The following is a 15,000-nucleotide window of genomic DNA, read 5'->3' as shown; positions in this document are numbered from 1 at the left end:
GGAGGCTGGAGTGGTGACAAACCTCACTCCGCTGTTAGAGGGCGCTGCAGAGCTCACCAACGGCAGAGGGGAGGGCGAGGGCGAGGCTGCTACCCGCAATGCTGTGGGGGAGGACGGGCGGCCCAGCACCAACGGTCCAACGGGGGACCTCGACGGCGCCGTTACCATGACGTTCCTGGGGTTCCAGGAGGCGGAGCCTGGACAGGTTCCGAACGGAGACGGGGGTCCGGAGGAGGAGGAGGAGGGAGCGGTTGTCATGCGAGCGGAACGGGTGATCATCACGGACGAAGGAGATGAGGTTCCGGACGCCCAGGGCAAAGAGGATGACCTTTCACCCCCGGCTGTGGAGGGAGAGTCGGGGGCACCACAACCAAGCTCAGAGTCCACAGAGGAAGCTGGAGAGACTGAGGCAGCCAAACCTGAGGCCTCTCCAGAAGCTTCCGCAGAACTAGAGAAAGGAGAGGACGGAGAGGGGACAGTGGCTGTAAGTGCAGAGGCAGGCACAGAAACAGGAGGTGGGGAGGGAGAAGGAAACGTAGAGGCCAACGGAGATGTAGATGGAGAGACCAAGGGAGATGGAGAAGGAGAGATCAAAGGAGATGTAGGGACCAACGGTGATGGAGAAGGAGAGATCAAAGGAGATGTAGGGACCAACGGTGATGGAGATGGAGAGATCAAGGGAGATGGAGAGACTGATGGAGATGGAGAGATCAAGGGAGAGGCACAGCAAGTAGAGGAAGCTCCCATCTCTGACTTGCAGTCCCCTGCCGCGGTGCTAGATGGCGCTGTGGCGTCCGTCCCCGTCTACTCCGAGGCCCTGCCCTTGCTCACCCCCAGGCCTGATGTAGAAGGAGAGGCTGCTCAGCAGACAGGGGAGGGGGGGGTCGAGGGCAACCAGGAGAAGGGGGAAGAGGAGGCCTCAGTGGCCGAAGCCATAGCCGCCCTCCCTGGGCAGTTCCAGGAGGTGTCCCTGGCAGAGCCCCGGACAGAGCCAGGGGAGAACTCAGCAAGCCAGGCAGCAAAGGAGCTGGAGCCCCTGCTGGCCACCTCTAAAGCCCCCACCACCAACACCTCTGCCCAGGCTGATCCAGCTGCCGCCGCCCAAGAGACACTCCTCCCTACCAGGGCGCAGGGAGAACCCAAACAAAAGTCCTGCCAGTGCTGCTCTGTCATGTGATCTTTCTCTCTCACTGTCTCTCTCTCTCTCGTTCTCTCTCCTTCCCTTCCTCCTCTCTCTCTCTTTCTTCCCACCCCGCTCCCTTCTTTTCTCTCTTTCTATCACTCTTGTTCTCAACCAAGCTTTCTCTCTCTCTGTCTCTCTCTCTCTGTCTCTCTCTCTCTCTCTCTGTCTCTCTCTCTCTCTCCATCCAGTGACTCTGACTCTAACACTGTGAATGAGGAGAGCAGGCGTATTGTTGAAGTGTCTTTTGGAGCTCCTTATCCCCAGAGTACTGCTCATTAACCCCTAACCAGGAGGGACCTGCCCATACTTTGTTACTGCCGAATATTACGAGTGTGCTGTTTCTGAGAATGAGAGACCAAAAATGCAGGTATATGGCCTGGAACTCTTTTATCTATGTATTCATCATTGGAGGTAGAATACCAGGGGAGGTTGGTGGAGGTAGAACAGGCGATAGGACAGGCGATACCATTCCTACCTCATTCCATGCCATGCATTTACAATGAGCCCATTCTCCGATTTCTACCTCCACCAACCTCCCCTGGTATTCATCCACCATACTCCTCACAGTACCTGCCTGAAACTGGAATGAATGTTAATGAGCTCTCGATAATGGTGGCTAGGTAACCCATTGTGTCGAGAGTGAGACTGGCTCCATTATAAATAAAATCCTCTGATTTGACATGGGTGTGTGAGCAGTTCACAAGAGGCAATGTGTTACTCAAGTCAACTGAGAGGTTCATTATTTTATGAGAATGAATATTGTAGGTCCTTGTGTTGTGTTTTTAGGGCAGGGTATTTTGTCCAACTCGAGGCGTATCATTTTATAATATTGGTCTAAAAGCTTTATGATTGACATCATTGGGAGATCCTATCCCTCTGTTTAGTTTTTTTTAAAGAATATATAGTTACACAGCTCTTTTGAGATTGCTGTGTTCATGTATGTATATAGCCACCATGATTTGGGAGTGGGCGGGATGTACTGTATAGAATGTATGTTTTTGTTAGTTTTTGAAACAAGGAGTATGGTTTAATGATTAAACTGTGATTTGTGAAATATTACCAAATGTCCATTCATTGCCCTGTAAACATGAAGCCCTGAGATGCTACGGTGTGGCTACAGCCCACACCGTACACACTGAGTAATCTTTGACGTGAAGTCAAATACACATTATGTTTATTTTGGTGTAAGTTCATACGCTTGTGCCAGACCAGGACACACCAATGTGTTTTCTGACACCTGCAGCAAAGTTCTTACAGTGTAGTGAGAAATTGAGTGAACACAAATTGTTGACGAAAAGCCCATTTAGAAAAGGTAGGAAGACGAAAATTATGTAATCATTAAGGTAAATAAAGGTATTCAGGAACTGAACTGGCCTGAAGAAAAGGAAAAAAAAACAGGCTCAGTCAGTCAAACAAACAACACCAGTACCCAAAGCTCTGTTTTACCTGTATTTCCCAATCCTGGAATGTGCAATGCAGAAAGGGGACATTATGTTGCAACTGTGGGATTTTCTGGTTCTGATACTGATGCACATTTCGCAATATCAGCAGACCCCAGGGGTATAAAACCGCACCCCTCTGTACCGGCGCCAGTCTCACACACACTGGATCCTTCAGCGGCAGATATACACATCAGCAGCGACACACACACACACACACACACACACTGTAGATATTGTTGAAGATAGATATACAGTAGACACTGCATATCGACATGTTCCTTCTGTGTGCCACCACTCTCCTCTGCCTCCTCGCTGTGAGCCAATCAGCTCCTCTAGCCTGTGAGGACCTCCTCCGGCCCGTAGATCCAGAGCGGCTAGATCAGCTCTGGGGGACGTGGGCGCTTGTCGCCGGCAGCCTGGACCACCCGGCCTCCCTGGAGGCCCTCAAGACCCGGGACAGCATCACCATGGAGTTCAGCCCCGGGCCTGTCCCCCAGAACCACGACAACGTGACCGCGGTCTCCTACATCCAAGCCAACCGGTTCGGAGATAGCTGCCAGTACCTGCCCTACAACGTCTCCGTGGTCAACAGCACGTTGTCGTTCGAGGTGGGCGGCCGGTTCAACCTGACGGGGTACTTCCTGGCGACATCGTGCCCAGACTGCGTGGTCATGAGGTGGGACGTGAGCTCCAGCCGGAGGGCGTCCAGGGACGTCTACCTGCTGAGAAGGAGAAGGGAGGTGGGGGAGGGGGAGATGAAGGAGTACATGGCACAGCTGCAGTGTATGGGACTGCCAGAGCCGGTGGTGATGGACTCTGAGAAGCCCCTCTGTCCTAACGAGACCTCTACAGGACCGTCCGTGGGAAAGGAAGGGGAGAAACAAGATGCTTAGTATGAGCAGTCATACTGTAGGTATTGATAGTTGTGGCTTTGTATGGGCTTGTACTGAGGTGTGTGTGTGTGGGGGGGGTGATTCTGTATAGAGTTGTATCTCTTTGCAATGTGTTTGCTTGTGGCTACTTTTTCCAACACAAGCATGCTTAGTGTGCAATATTGTATCATTCTGTCATTTCTGGCTATTCAATAAATTCCATGAGTTTCATCTCAAAGGTATGCGTGCGTGCGTGCGTGCGTGCGTGCGTGCGTGCGTGCGTGTGTGTGTGTGTGTGTGTGTGTGTGTGTGTGTGTGTGAGACTTTCCCTTGAGTTCAATTCATGTCCAAGACCCTCAGCTAATTCATTGAGACAGTGCAATACTGCAGGAATGTCGGAATGTCATTAGGGCAGCTCAGAATCCCAAACTCAAAGCACAATGGGAAGGAAAAGTTTGGTTTACTAATTTTGATTCATTCCACATAACCTCATTTGTCGAAAACATTAATTCACGTATCATTAAATATTAGATTACATATGGGAGAACGGTGGACTATTTACATGTTCATCTGTGTGCGTGTGTGTGTGTGTGTTAATGTGGGCGTGCACACCAGCAAGTGTGTCGAGGTGGGTGTGAGTACGGACAAGGAGAGAGAGAGAGAGAGAGAGAGAGAGAGAGGCTTACAGTAGCCTACTTTTCTACTTACAGTACAAGGTACTTGGTCCTACTCTAGGCTTCGACTACACATGAGTTCCCTCTCGGACTTGTTGAACACAGAGACAAGCGTAAGGTGGTCTGAAACTTCTACGGTCTACAGTACGATCGAACCTACAGTACGATCCTGTAGCAAACCATCACAGACCATTAACAGGTAAGTGTTTTCATTATTTGTTCATGTTGTGCATTACTCTATTTAGTTTAAGTTAACTCTAAAATATGTGTTCCTAAAGAAACAATAGGATGATGTATTTTCTTGGAATTGCATCGTCATTGACATGCTAGTCATAATCGTATCAGGCATTGCCATTGAGGATAATCTTATGGAATTATGTCACAGTAGGTGACATGCAATATACAGGGAGTGTGTTGCCCTACAGTACCGTAGGAGATATTATGATGCCCTTCATTCACACTTCACAGATTTATGGGACAGCCTACTGTATATTATTCATGTTTTAATTTACTGATATTTATCATGGCCTTTATCTAACAGTACTATATGGACAACATATTTCACATGCCCTTAGATGTCCAAATACCCTCTAGAAAGACAGTTTTAATGATGCTGATGATTTCATGAAGCTGCTTTGATAAAAGGCCCCATTGTCACTAATGAGCCAAAGTTGCAGTGACCCCGTTATGTAACACGTCTACCCTGTTAAATCCACATCTTTCATAGCTACACTCATCCAGTGGGAAAGCAGGGAAATCTATGGAAAATCATTTTGGTGTTCTTTAGGCTCTACAGGGAAATATACAGTACAGCATATGTTCATACATACAAGTGGTAGTGCTTATCACAACTAAATAATTGTAGGCTGCAGAAACAAGGGTTCTAAAAGGGTTTTTTCGGCTGTGCCTGTGGAAGAACCCTTTTAAAAACCCTTGAGCTCCCACTAACAATCTAGAACCATGTTGCATACGGTATTGAGGCATGACAGCCTCTCAGCTTTGCAGAGTCTGTGAACTGAAGATACCTCAATGTCCTATGCTGCAGGCCTATGTGTGATTAAATAGTGATTTTCAAGGGCTTTCAGAAGGGGCTTTTTGTCATGGTTAAATGTTTACTTTCCCCCCTTCTGTGGCGAAATATTACTTTTTCCTCTTTCATCGCCAAAGGATCTTTCTTCTCAAGTGGAGAACACCCAAGTTACACATTATGTCCACTTGAAATGTATGAAGTGTACTGTAGGAATGTACGCCTGTCAATATGTGGTCAGGTCTAAACCATTGTACAAGAGAGGTCGGGGGAGTTTACAGAGTAGTGGTCAAATATGGATAGGACTGTCCTATTATTTTCACAATGCCTAGTAGCTACAAAGGCTGGTTTCGTGTTGGCTCAATGATAACTCGATGTGAATCATGACCTTCAATCTCACACACAAAACACACATTGACAGAGAGGTGGGACAGTGTCTGAATCCATTCTGTGCGCCTGTGGGCACATGGACAGCGTTCAGGTGATGATTGTGATTGTTAAGTTCTCAGATAGAACTTTAATCATTAGAACAGACTCAATTTACCGCCAGGTGTAATACAGAGACATGTTTACATTCAAACACAACATGACATCACAATCTAGATGTTTGTCTACTACTGAACTGAACTGTGGATGGTCCTGACCTGTTCCATCTGTATTCTACCCCTGTTTTGTTTTTTTAATATGTTCTTACGGCATGTCTGCTTTATTGGGATAGAGACAGTCGAGATTGACAGGAAGGATGAGAGAGAGAGAGAGAGAGAGAGAGAGGAGGGATGACATGCAAGACGAATGTCAAGGGTCGTAATTGAACCAGGAACCTTGCGATTATGTGGCATGCGCCTTAGGGTGCTACGCCACTAAGCGCCCCTCTGCCCGTGTTCTACCCACATCCTGCCTACGTGAAGGTATCCATCAACCATCAATCCTGTTCACTCCACAGAGCCAATGGTGTGAGGAGGGGTGGGATTAGATTAGATTAGATTAGATTCAACTTTATTGTCACTGTGTAGAGTACAAGTACAGAGACAACGAAATGCAGTTAGCGTCTAACCAGAAGTGCAAAAAAGCAGAAAAGTGCAGTGTGAACAGTATATACAGGTAGTGCAGTATATGAGCAGTATAGCTGCTGTATTGTATGATCTGCACGATCCTTATTAAGGAGGCCATGGTCGGGGAGCTTAGTGGCATAGCACACTAATGCCCATACCACGTGATCGCCAGCTTCCTGGTTCGATTCAGACCCTCGACACGTCTTGCATGTCATCCCTCCTCTCTCTCACCCATCCTTCCTGTTAGTCTCTACTGTCTCTATCCCAATAAAGCAGAAATGCCCTAAAAACATATTTTTAAAAAAAAGAGAAAAAAAAAGGAGGCCAGGGTCTGTTCCACGGGGCCAGGGTGTAGTACACCACTGTATGATCCAGTCTGCTCCCGTCCTGTTGTTCATCCATCCACTGTGTGTGTGTATGTGTGTGTGTGTGTGTGTGTGTCTGTGTGTGTTCCACCACATTCCTCTGTTAATGATTCCTCACAGCGCGTGCCAGCAACCCTGGGCGCTCTGAATGGCCTGGCTTGGCAGGGAGGGAGAGGGGGGGGAACGGGGCTTTGGCAGGTCGCTGGAAACTGTTCTCCTCTCCTGAGCAACCAGGCAGAGAGATGGGGAGGGAAGGAGGAGGGGTAGAGAGAGAGGGAAGGAAGGGGTGAGAAAGAGAGAGAGAGGGGGGAGAAAGAAAGAGAGAGAGAGAGCAGGGGTTGGGTAAAGCGATAATAGAGAGAAAGTGCAGTAGAAAGCATGTGTAGCAGAGAGGTTCGGTAGCTAGGTGGACAGAAAGTAATAGTGGTTGTGAGGAGGGGATGATTGGAAGGAGAGGGGGTGAGCCTTGAGTAACAGAAAAGAAGAGAAGATAAGACCACTGTGAAAGTGTTTTGAAGGGTAAATTACAGTAGGCTATTAAAGGTCTGTGAGAGAGAAGGATGAGGGAGAGTGAGACACCAAGACAGACAGAGAGATATTGCTGAAGTGAAGTGAGATTGGGCTGCCCTGTGGTCAGTATGCCCTGACGACTTGCCCATTGTTTCTGCAGCTGCAGTGTGTGTGTGTGTGTGTGGGTGTGTGTGTGTGTGTGTGTGTGTGTGTGTGTGTGTGTGTGTGCGTGCGTGCGTGCGTGTGTAATGCGTGTGCGTGTGCGTGTGCGTGTGTGTGTCTGTGTGTCTGTGCGTGTGTGCGTGTGTGTGTGTGTGTGTGTCTGTGCGTGTGTGTGTGTGTGTGCGTGTGTGCGTGTGTGTGTCTGTGTGTCTGTGTGTCTGTGCGTGTGTGTGAAAGAGAGAGCCTCACTGAGCCGCTCTGAGGACGATAAGCTGATTAAAGACTGGCTCACTCAGCAGAAAACTTTATGTGTTGCGTTGAAGACTGGAGGAGAATCTTGTGTGTGTAGCACTTACCTTACAGCCAAAGACAAAGATAACAAGCCCATAGACATTCATCTCAGGCCAACAATTCAACAGCAGCTCATTTTCCTGGCAGTTATTGACTGTTTACTGACAAACTTCACACTCTCAGACAATTTGAATCTAGGCAAGATGTTTTTGTACCCAGGAGGTTTGCACTAACAAACTGAAAATCACATACTGTAGCTGACAACGCAAAAAATCTATGGAAACAATATGACAATATGTCTTGCATTTCCATGATTCCACCTAACAGTCAATGTCTTAACAAATGCCTTCATTCATTTCAATGGTAAATAAATGAGCATTCTATCTGCAAAATGTCTCTCCATGTTTTGTGGTCCAAGTCTGCTAGTCATTCTTTTGTCCTCTTTGCCCCCTCTCTCCCAGACTGACTGGCTGAACGTTCCAGACTGTTCCAGGCTGTTCCAGGTCAACAGAGCCAACCAGGACTCGACATCTCACCATGGCAACAGTGCCCGTGGCCAACCGGCGGCGCTCAGCTGATTCTCTGGAGGAGTGGGGCGGTGAGGTCTGGGTGGAGGGTGAAGTGGACGCCACCGTGGTCACCGCTCTCCCAGTCAAAGAGGCCCCCAGGGCGGAGCCAGAAGACCTGAGCTTGGAGGCACCAGAATCATCCATTGAGGCTCCATTGACTCCCCCTGAGAACTTTAAGGACTCAAGTAACAACATGGCCGAAGAGATCCCCAAGACTAATCCGAAGGCACCGCAAAACATGGTGAATCCGGCCATTTTGTTTGAACAAGCGCTCAGATTCATAGATGAACCTATGAGTGGGCTGGAGGATAGTTTACCATCCCCTCGTCCTTGTAGTGAACTGGCCTCACCAACAGAGGGGGGCACTGAGACAGAGAGCCATCTTGCCCCAGAGGGCGAGGACAATGACTGTGAAGTAGAGGTCGTATCTGACCCCACAGAGTACCTGTCGTCATCCGACAGCCAGGATAGCCAGGAGTGGCCGCCAACATCACACCTGGATGACATCGTAGAGCTAGACAAAGAAGATGAGTCACCAGATGAAATAGAGGTAGATGGGGCTAGACACACAGGAGAAATGGCTGCACAGTTAGAGTCTAGTGCAGAGTGTCTAGCTGATAGTAAACCTGAGCAAGGGTTGTCAGAGAGTGTCACAGAGCATCCAGGGGAGGCTGAAATCAGCATAGACGCCCATTCTCAACTTGAAAGGGACAGTTCAGATGACATATTCGCCGACCCTTTTGCTTGTGAGGGAGAGGCAGATGACCAGAGTGTTGACTCCAAGCCTCTGGACATCACCTCAGCCAGGAGACAGTGGGTGAGACTGGACAGCAACAGCAGCAAGCCACCCACGCCCTCCAGAAGCTCCTCAAGTAATCAACAAGCTGATATGGTCCAGCCTGAAGTTACACCTGTCAAACAACAGGGGGAGCAGCTGCTCCAAAGCCAGACTGCCCTGGAGCAGAGCAGCCAGGAAGCTGCAGCACAACAGGTGTTCGGGGGATCTCCGCCCCCGGTGACAGTCGTCAAGGAGCCAGCCAATCAGGGCGAGGCAGGTTCCCTAGGCTCTGGTTGTGTTGTGGTGAGAAAGAGGGAGAAAAGGGCGGAGGGAAACAGGGAGGGAGCAGGAGGCTGGCAAACGAGTGGAGAGAAGGGGCAGAAAGTGAACGCACTTGACTCGGGCGAGGCAGAGGAGAAGAAACAGAGAGAGCGAGGTGTGGAGAGTTCAAAGGGAGTAGAAAAGGAGGAAGAGAAAGAAGGAAAGGCAAACCAAAGTTTGAACTCGAAAGAGAGCAGAGTCTCCAGGATGGAGGGGGACTCCTTTGATGACAGCCAGAGCGACAGCGGAGTATCAGCAGACTTTTCCCCCGGCAGCACCTTGGACCTCCACACCGCCACCCCCGACCCCCCCCCTCCCAGCCCACCGGCCAATGAGACCCCCATCGAGAGGGAGATCCGTCGGGCGGTGCAGCGTGAGCACAGTTTGAGGAAAGCCAGGGGGCTCCAGCAGAAACCCTCCACCCAGGAATACGTGGATATCCCACTGAGGAAGTCCATCCTGTCCCAGACACTGCCCGCCAAGTCGGACAAGAGCCAAGGAGGGAAGGACAGGCAGTTTGCTGGGAAGAAGATGCAAAAGGAGATCAACGTGGAAACCCAGAGAGAGCAGGTTCTGGTCCAACTAGGGAAAGTCCCAGGCTTCTACGATAAAGGTACGGTACGTCAGCTTAAAGAGAGGAAGCAGCTGTTCGAAGCCTTCCAGGAGCCCAGGGAGGTGTCCTTGTCACCCAACAGCAAGGCACCTTCCTGGGTCTCGGTCAGTGACCTCTCCACCGTGGGGCTCTCCACCCTGGGGGATGAGTCCTCTGCTGTGTCCGATGCCGGAGGCTCCTTTGTGGAGAGGAGCCATAGCCTGGAGCTGCTCAACCAGAACCAGAGCTCCAGCCCGTTTGCTGCCAGGGATGGAGGCTTCCCCTACACTCCTGCCCGGGGCCCAGGTCTCTCAGAGGGAACTGGGGGCCAGATCATTATCCTGGAGAACCACCTAATCCTTCCTACCCCGGCATCCCACTCCACCAAGCCCCTGAGGCACACCAAGAGTGCGGGCTCACTCACAGAGGCTCGGCCCCTCACCGTGGTAGACTCTGGGTCTGTGTATGCTTCATCCACTGTGCTGAGCACAGAGCATAGGGAGCATAGCAGGGATAGAGGGAGGATGGAGAAGGAGGAAGAGGGGGAGGAGGAAGAAGAAGAGGAGGCTGTGCCCAAGGAGAACCCCTTCTTCAAGCTGCGTTCATCCACCTCTCAGGACAAAGTGGGGCTGGACATCCGGGAGGCCAGGGAGAGAGAGCGGGAGCTACGCAAGCAGAGAACCAGTCTCTACGGGGGGACGGGGGGAGGGGGAGGTGGAGGAGGAGGAGGAGGGGGAGGAGGGGGGAGGCCAGTCAACAGAGAGGTGCAGAGACCCACTTCTCCACTTCCACCACCACTGAACAGACTGGTCACTTCAGACCTGCCTATAACCCCATCACGGGCAGCCTCAGCAACACCAACAGGTGAGTGTGAGTGTGTGTGTGTGAGTGTGTGTGTGTGTGTGTGTGTGTGTGTGTGTGTGTGTGTGTGTGTGTGTGTGTGTGTGTGTTTATGAGGAGATGATGAAAAGACTAATAGTCCAGCCCAGTGACCATATTATTGCTTTGTGGCCAATGGTACATCCTAAAACAGCGAATATAACACATTTTTGTTTCAGCATTTTTTCTACCTCAAAACCCACAGATTAGCCAGCAGGCTGAATATATAGTGATTTACCTGAAGTGTGACTGTAAGCTAGTTTGTTGAATTAATAGCTGGAACAAAAGTAGGGAAAAGCCGATGAAAAACTAAAATGTCTGACTCATCTTGACCCTTTCTTGTGTCAGCAAAAAGCCAGTGCTTCAAAAGTCCTTTCTAAGATTTATTCAAAACACAGTCCTGTATCTGTATACAAGGCTGATTTCTGTGGTTATACTGATTAAACAGTTTGTTAACAGCGAAGGATCTGTAACATAAATATAAACAATATGTAATTTGCTAATAGATATAATTTACTAATCAACACAGAATACATTCCAGAAGGGGCAACTCACTTAAATGTATTCTAAGCGATGTGATTAATGTGGGAAGCTCTCTGTGGACAAAACGATCACAATTTATGTTATTACTCTGAGTATTTAATCTCGAAGGCAAACAGGATCTAGTGTGTACATTGTGTTGTCAGCGGGACTATTCAGCGCAGTTGGTGCCAGAAAGGGCTTGGTCACCTGCTACCGTGTGACAAAGGACACCTGGGTGTGTCATCAAAGGACGTCAGAGTCTGAGAAATGCAGGACCATAATAGTTTAATAGATGTTATAGATCATTGTGTAACTATAATTTCCTCTCCCGTTCCATATCTGTTTCTGATTCTCCATTTCTCTCTCTCTCTCTCTCTCTCTCTCTCTCTCTCTCTCTCTCTCTCTCTCTCTCTCTCTCTCTCTCTCTTTCTCTCATTTGAATTGAAGCTTTATTGTTATAGCCAATTCAGTATTTATTGTCAGTCATGCTAAATCATTGAAGTACACGACCACAGCAATGTCACTGCAAAGTGTCAATAACCTCCTCACTCTCCCTCCCTCCCTCTTCTCTATCTCCCTCTCTCTTCTCTCTCTCCAGTTCGACAGTCACTTGGGAAGCTGGGCATGTGGCCTCCATCCCAGGCAGAGGAGGCGCAGGCTGGCCAAACAGAGGTACTTCCTACTGTGTAGTAAACATCAACCATAGACTGAGGCCAGGAGTTTTTCCTGACCATGTGACCTGACCGGGAAAAACTCTGGGCCCTGGTTGTGGGTCACAGCTACAGATTTGGAAAAGTTCATACTACATACAGCCAACACCAAACACTCAACAACTATAGGTCTGTATCAGTGGAGGCTGGTGGTGCTATAAATTGGAGGACGGGCTCATTGTAATGTGTGTTTTCTGCCTCCACCAGCCTCCCCTGATCATACTGTATATCGCCATATTGCTATTGGTGCAATTGCTGGGTAAGGCCCCCCCCTCCCCTTATTTCTCATCCTCCCCTTCACCCTTCCTTTAACAACGTGGCCTCATAAGAAGCTTATCTTCACACAGATAAGGACAGGGATCTGAGAGAGAGAGAGAGAGAGAGAGAGTGCATGTGTTTATGTACAAAATTAATTGCAAGTGTTTGTGTGCATGTGTGGTGAAAAAGAGAGAGGAAGAGAGAGAAAGGGAGAGAGAGAGAGAAAGACAGAGAGAGAGAGAGGAGAAAGAGAAGGAGAAAGAGAAAGAAAGGGAAGTAGAGATAAACAGAGTGAAAGTGTGAGAGAATAAGAGAGAGCGAAACATCCACGTTGAATCCCGCTGTGGTTCGCCTTGTGGGTTTTCCGTCTCTTTGAAAAGCAGAGTGTCTCAGATTAATATCGACGGGTTGCCTTGAAAACCAGCCATAATTCACTTTGGCATTAAAAGCATCTATTCCCTAGTCTGAGTCAGAGGCGGAGCCCAATGCAGTCACTCTGCTAGCTGATTATCTGCACAGACAAGCCTGTGATAAGTGTTCAATAATGAAAGGAGGATAAACATGGAGGATAGAGAGAGATATTCGAGCTGTGGAAGGAACACTGAGCTCAGAGATGAGCTGAGTGGACATGGTTCTGAATCACAGTCACATTAACCCAGGTTGACCTGAGAGCTGATGATGCTTATCCTTGGGGAGAACTCTTTGATCTCTCTGTTATCTCGCTGTTATCTCTCTCTCACTTTCTCCATCTCTCTCTCTCTCTCTCGCTCTGTTACTCCATGTCTGTCTCTCTCTCCCCATCCCTCTCTTTCCTCCTATTTCTGTCTCTCCCCCCCTCTTTCCTTCTCTCTCTCTCTCTCTCTCTCTCTCTCTCTCTCTCTCTCTCTTTCCAGCCTCCCCAGAGTCCTCGGACCCCCAGGCAGAAGACCCCTCTGCTGCAACGCTGGGAGTCAGGAATGATGAACGGTCATGGGGAGGACCAGGACTGAGACTGCAGGGGTTAAAGGCCACCCTCAGGGGATCCTGAGGGATGTTTGACAAAGGGCAGGCCTGCTCCACTGCAGAAACACCAGAGGGAGAAGCCACTGTACACTGAGAGAACCATATCAGTGGAACCAAGAATGTTGGAGCACAGAAGAACCAGAGGTGGTAGAACACTAGAAGTGTTGGAACATTTGATCATGACATAATTGGATCTTTATTACACTGGAACACAAATATACATGAGTGAAGGTCAAATGGATGTTCATTGGAAGATGATTTCTGCCGCAGGGACTTGTTAAATTAACTAAGAACTATTCCGCAATGTCTGGAGAAGACTCCAGGGTTTTGTTATGTTTCCGAAGCCCAGCTCCCAGCACAGATTTTTTTAAATATGTTTGTTTATGTAAATATATGGCACATTTTGTAACAAGTCTATTTTGGGAGAGTCTTTTCCCTCCCCCATAGCTTCTATACAGATATGTTTTTCTATGTAATGTGAGGCAGAATCTGATTATTATGTAAGCGGTGGGTGTATCTAATAACTGATTAACAACTGTAATGTTCTAGAACGAATCCATGGCTAGTCAATATCATAAAACAATAGCTGATGTTATATATTACCATTTAATAATCACCCTTCACGACAGGTAGATTTAAAGTATAGTCTTTATGGCAATATGTTTTGTCAATGTCTCTGTGATTCCATAAATTGGTCAACGTGAACAAATACAGTAGAATGTAAACCCAAATTCCACTTCTTCTGCTATGTATGTCTGATTGCTACTGTACAAAACTGCCATACAGAATGAGGTAGACCAATATGATGATTCAGCCACAGAGATGTTCCCATAATTGTGTAATTGCAGTGACGTGAGAAGCAGTTGTAATACTAGGATGGGTCGTCTGCTTGTGGAGCACAAGTGGTGTGTCTTGCCCAGTTTCCTAACCTCTAGGTCGCGCATGTGCCCATATCTGCATTAATCACATGGACCTGTGCTGAAACTAGCAAAGGGCGTTATCACAACACGTAACTCATTGACACTGTGGTGACATCAATAGTGTTGCCCAGAATCAGTCCATACTGAAATACCTCACCAATTATATGTACCTTGCCCTCTTGGGGTTGTGGCAGGGAGCTATGACTGGGCTGGAATATTGATACTGGTTTCCATGGAGACTGTGAGCTCATGGGTCAGACCTGTGTCAAATACATGATGTCAAATATTTAGTATTTTAGATTTGCTTGATTTAGCTTGCAATGGGTGCTTTTGGGATAGTTCCATTGGTTTGTACCAGCTAAGAGAAGTCAAGTGTAGCCAGTATATTCAAGTATATGAAAGTATTTGTCGACTAAGTCTATGTCTTGGTAGGGTATGACCAAACAGAAACATGCTTGGTATCGTTGTGTAGGTGAGATCATAAGACCAGACCACGCTTTAGTGACCTCCCAAGCCCCTTTTAATAATTCAGTAGCTCATTCTGACAGGACACAGGCCAGCGGTGCCGCCGAACATTATTATGAGTCGCCCAGAGTGCTGTCATGGCAACACAAGTGCTCAAAATTAGTATGACACAAGATCCTGCACTACTTCCCAGTTTGTGATTATGTTATTGGTTCTAATGAGGCCAAGCAGACTGGCACATCGCCAAACCTTTGATATTACATCAAATGATATACTGCCTGAGAACATGAAAAATAAATCAGATGAACCAAACAATAACTGTTATGCATGGCAGTTATGAATCCAAGACATACTACATGGGCACCTCAGTGTGTGAAGTAATACTAGTAAACACACCATTGATGAA

General features: G+C 48.2%; 2 protein-coding genes and 1 long non-coding RNA gene across 3 annotated transcripts in view; all 3 read left to right on the top strand.

The window, feature by feature from the left end:
- The window catches only part of palm3 (paralemmin 3), a 20,646-nt gene extending 18,399 nt beyond the window's left edge, over positions 1-2,247 (top strand). The window contains exon 8 of the mRNA XM_083693395.1: positions 1-2,247. This exon is cut by the window's left edge and continues 7 nt beyond it. Within this exon, the coding sequence (XP_083549521.1) occupies positions 1-1,177 (1,177 nt within the window). The 3' untranslated portion in view covers positions 1,178-2,247.
- klf1 (Kruppel like factor 1 (erythroid)) overlaps positions 1-15,000 on the top strand; it is a 165,735-nt gene that overhangs the window by 130,654 nt on the left and 20,081 nt on the right. The gene's annotated exons all lie outside the window — the stretch shown is intronic.
- Positions 10,563-13,929, top strand: LOC310821526. The gene is made up of 3 exons (XR_014554871.1): positions 10,563-10,702; positions 11,838-11,911; positions 13,101-13,929. It is a non-coding gene; the product is annotated as an uncharacterized lncRNA (long non-coding RNA).

The sequence above is a fragment of the Argentina silus genome, assembly GCF_951799395.1.
Source record: "Argentina silus genome assembly, chromosome: 22".
Classification (NCBI taxonomy): domain Eukaryota; kingdom Metazoa; phylum Chordata; class Actinopteri; order Argentiniformes; family Argentinidae; genus Argentina; species Argentina silus.
Note: the sequence above shows the minus strand (reverse complement) of the source record. Positions and strands in the feature narration are given on the sequence as shown.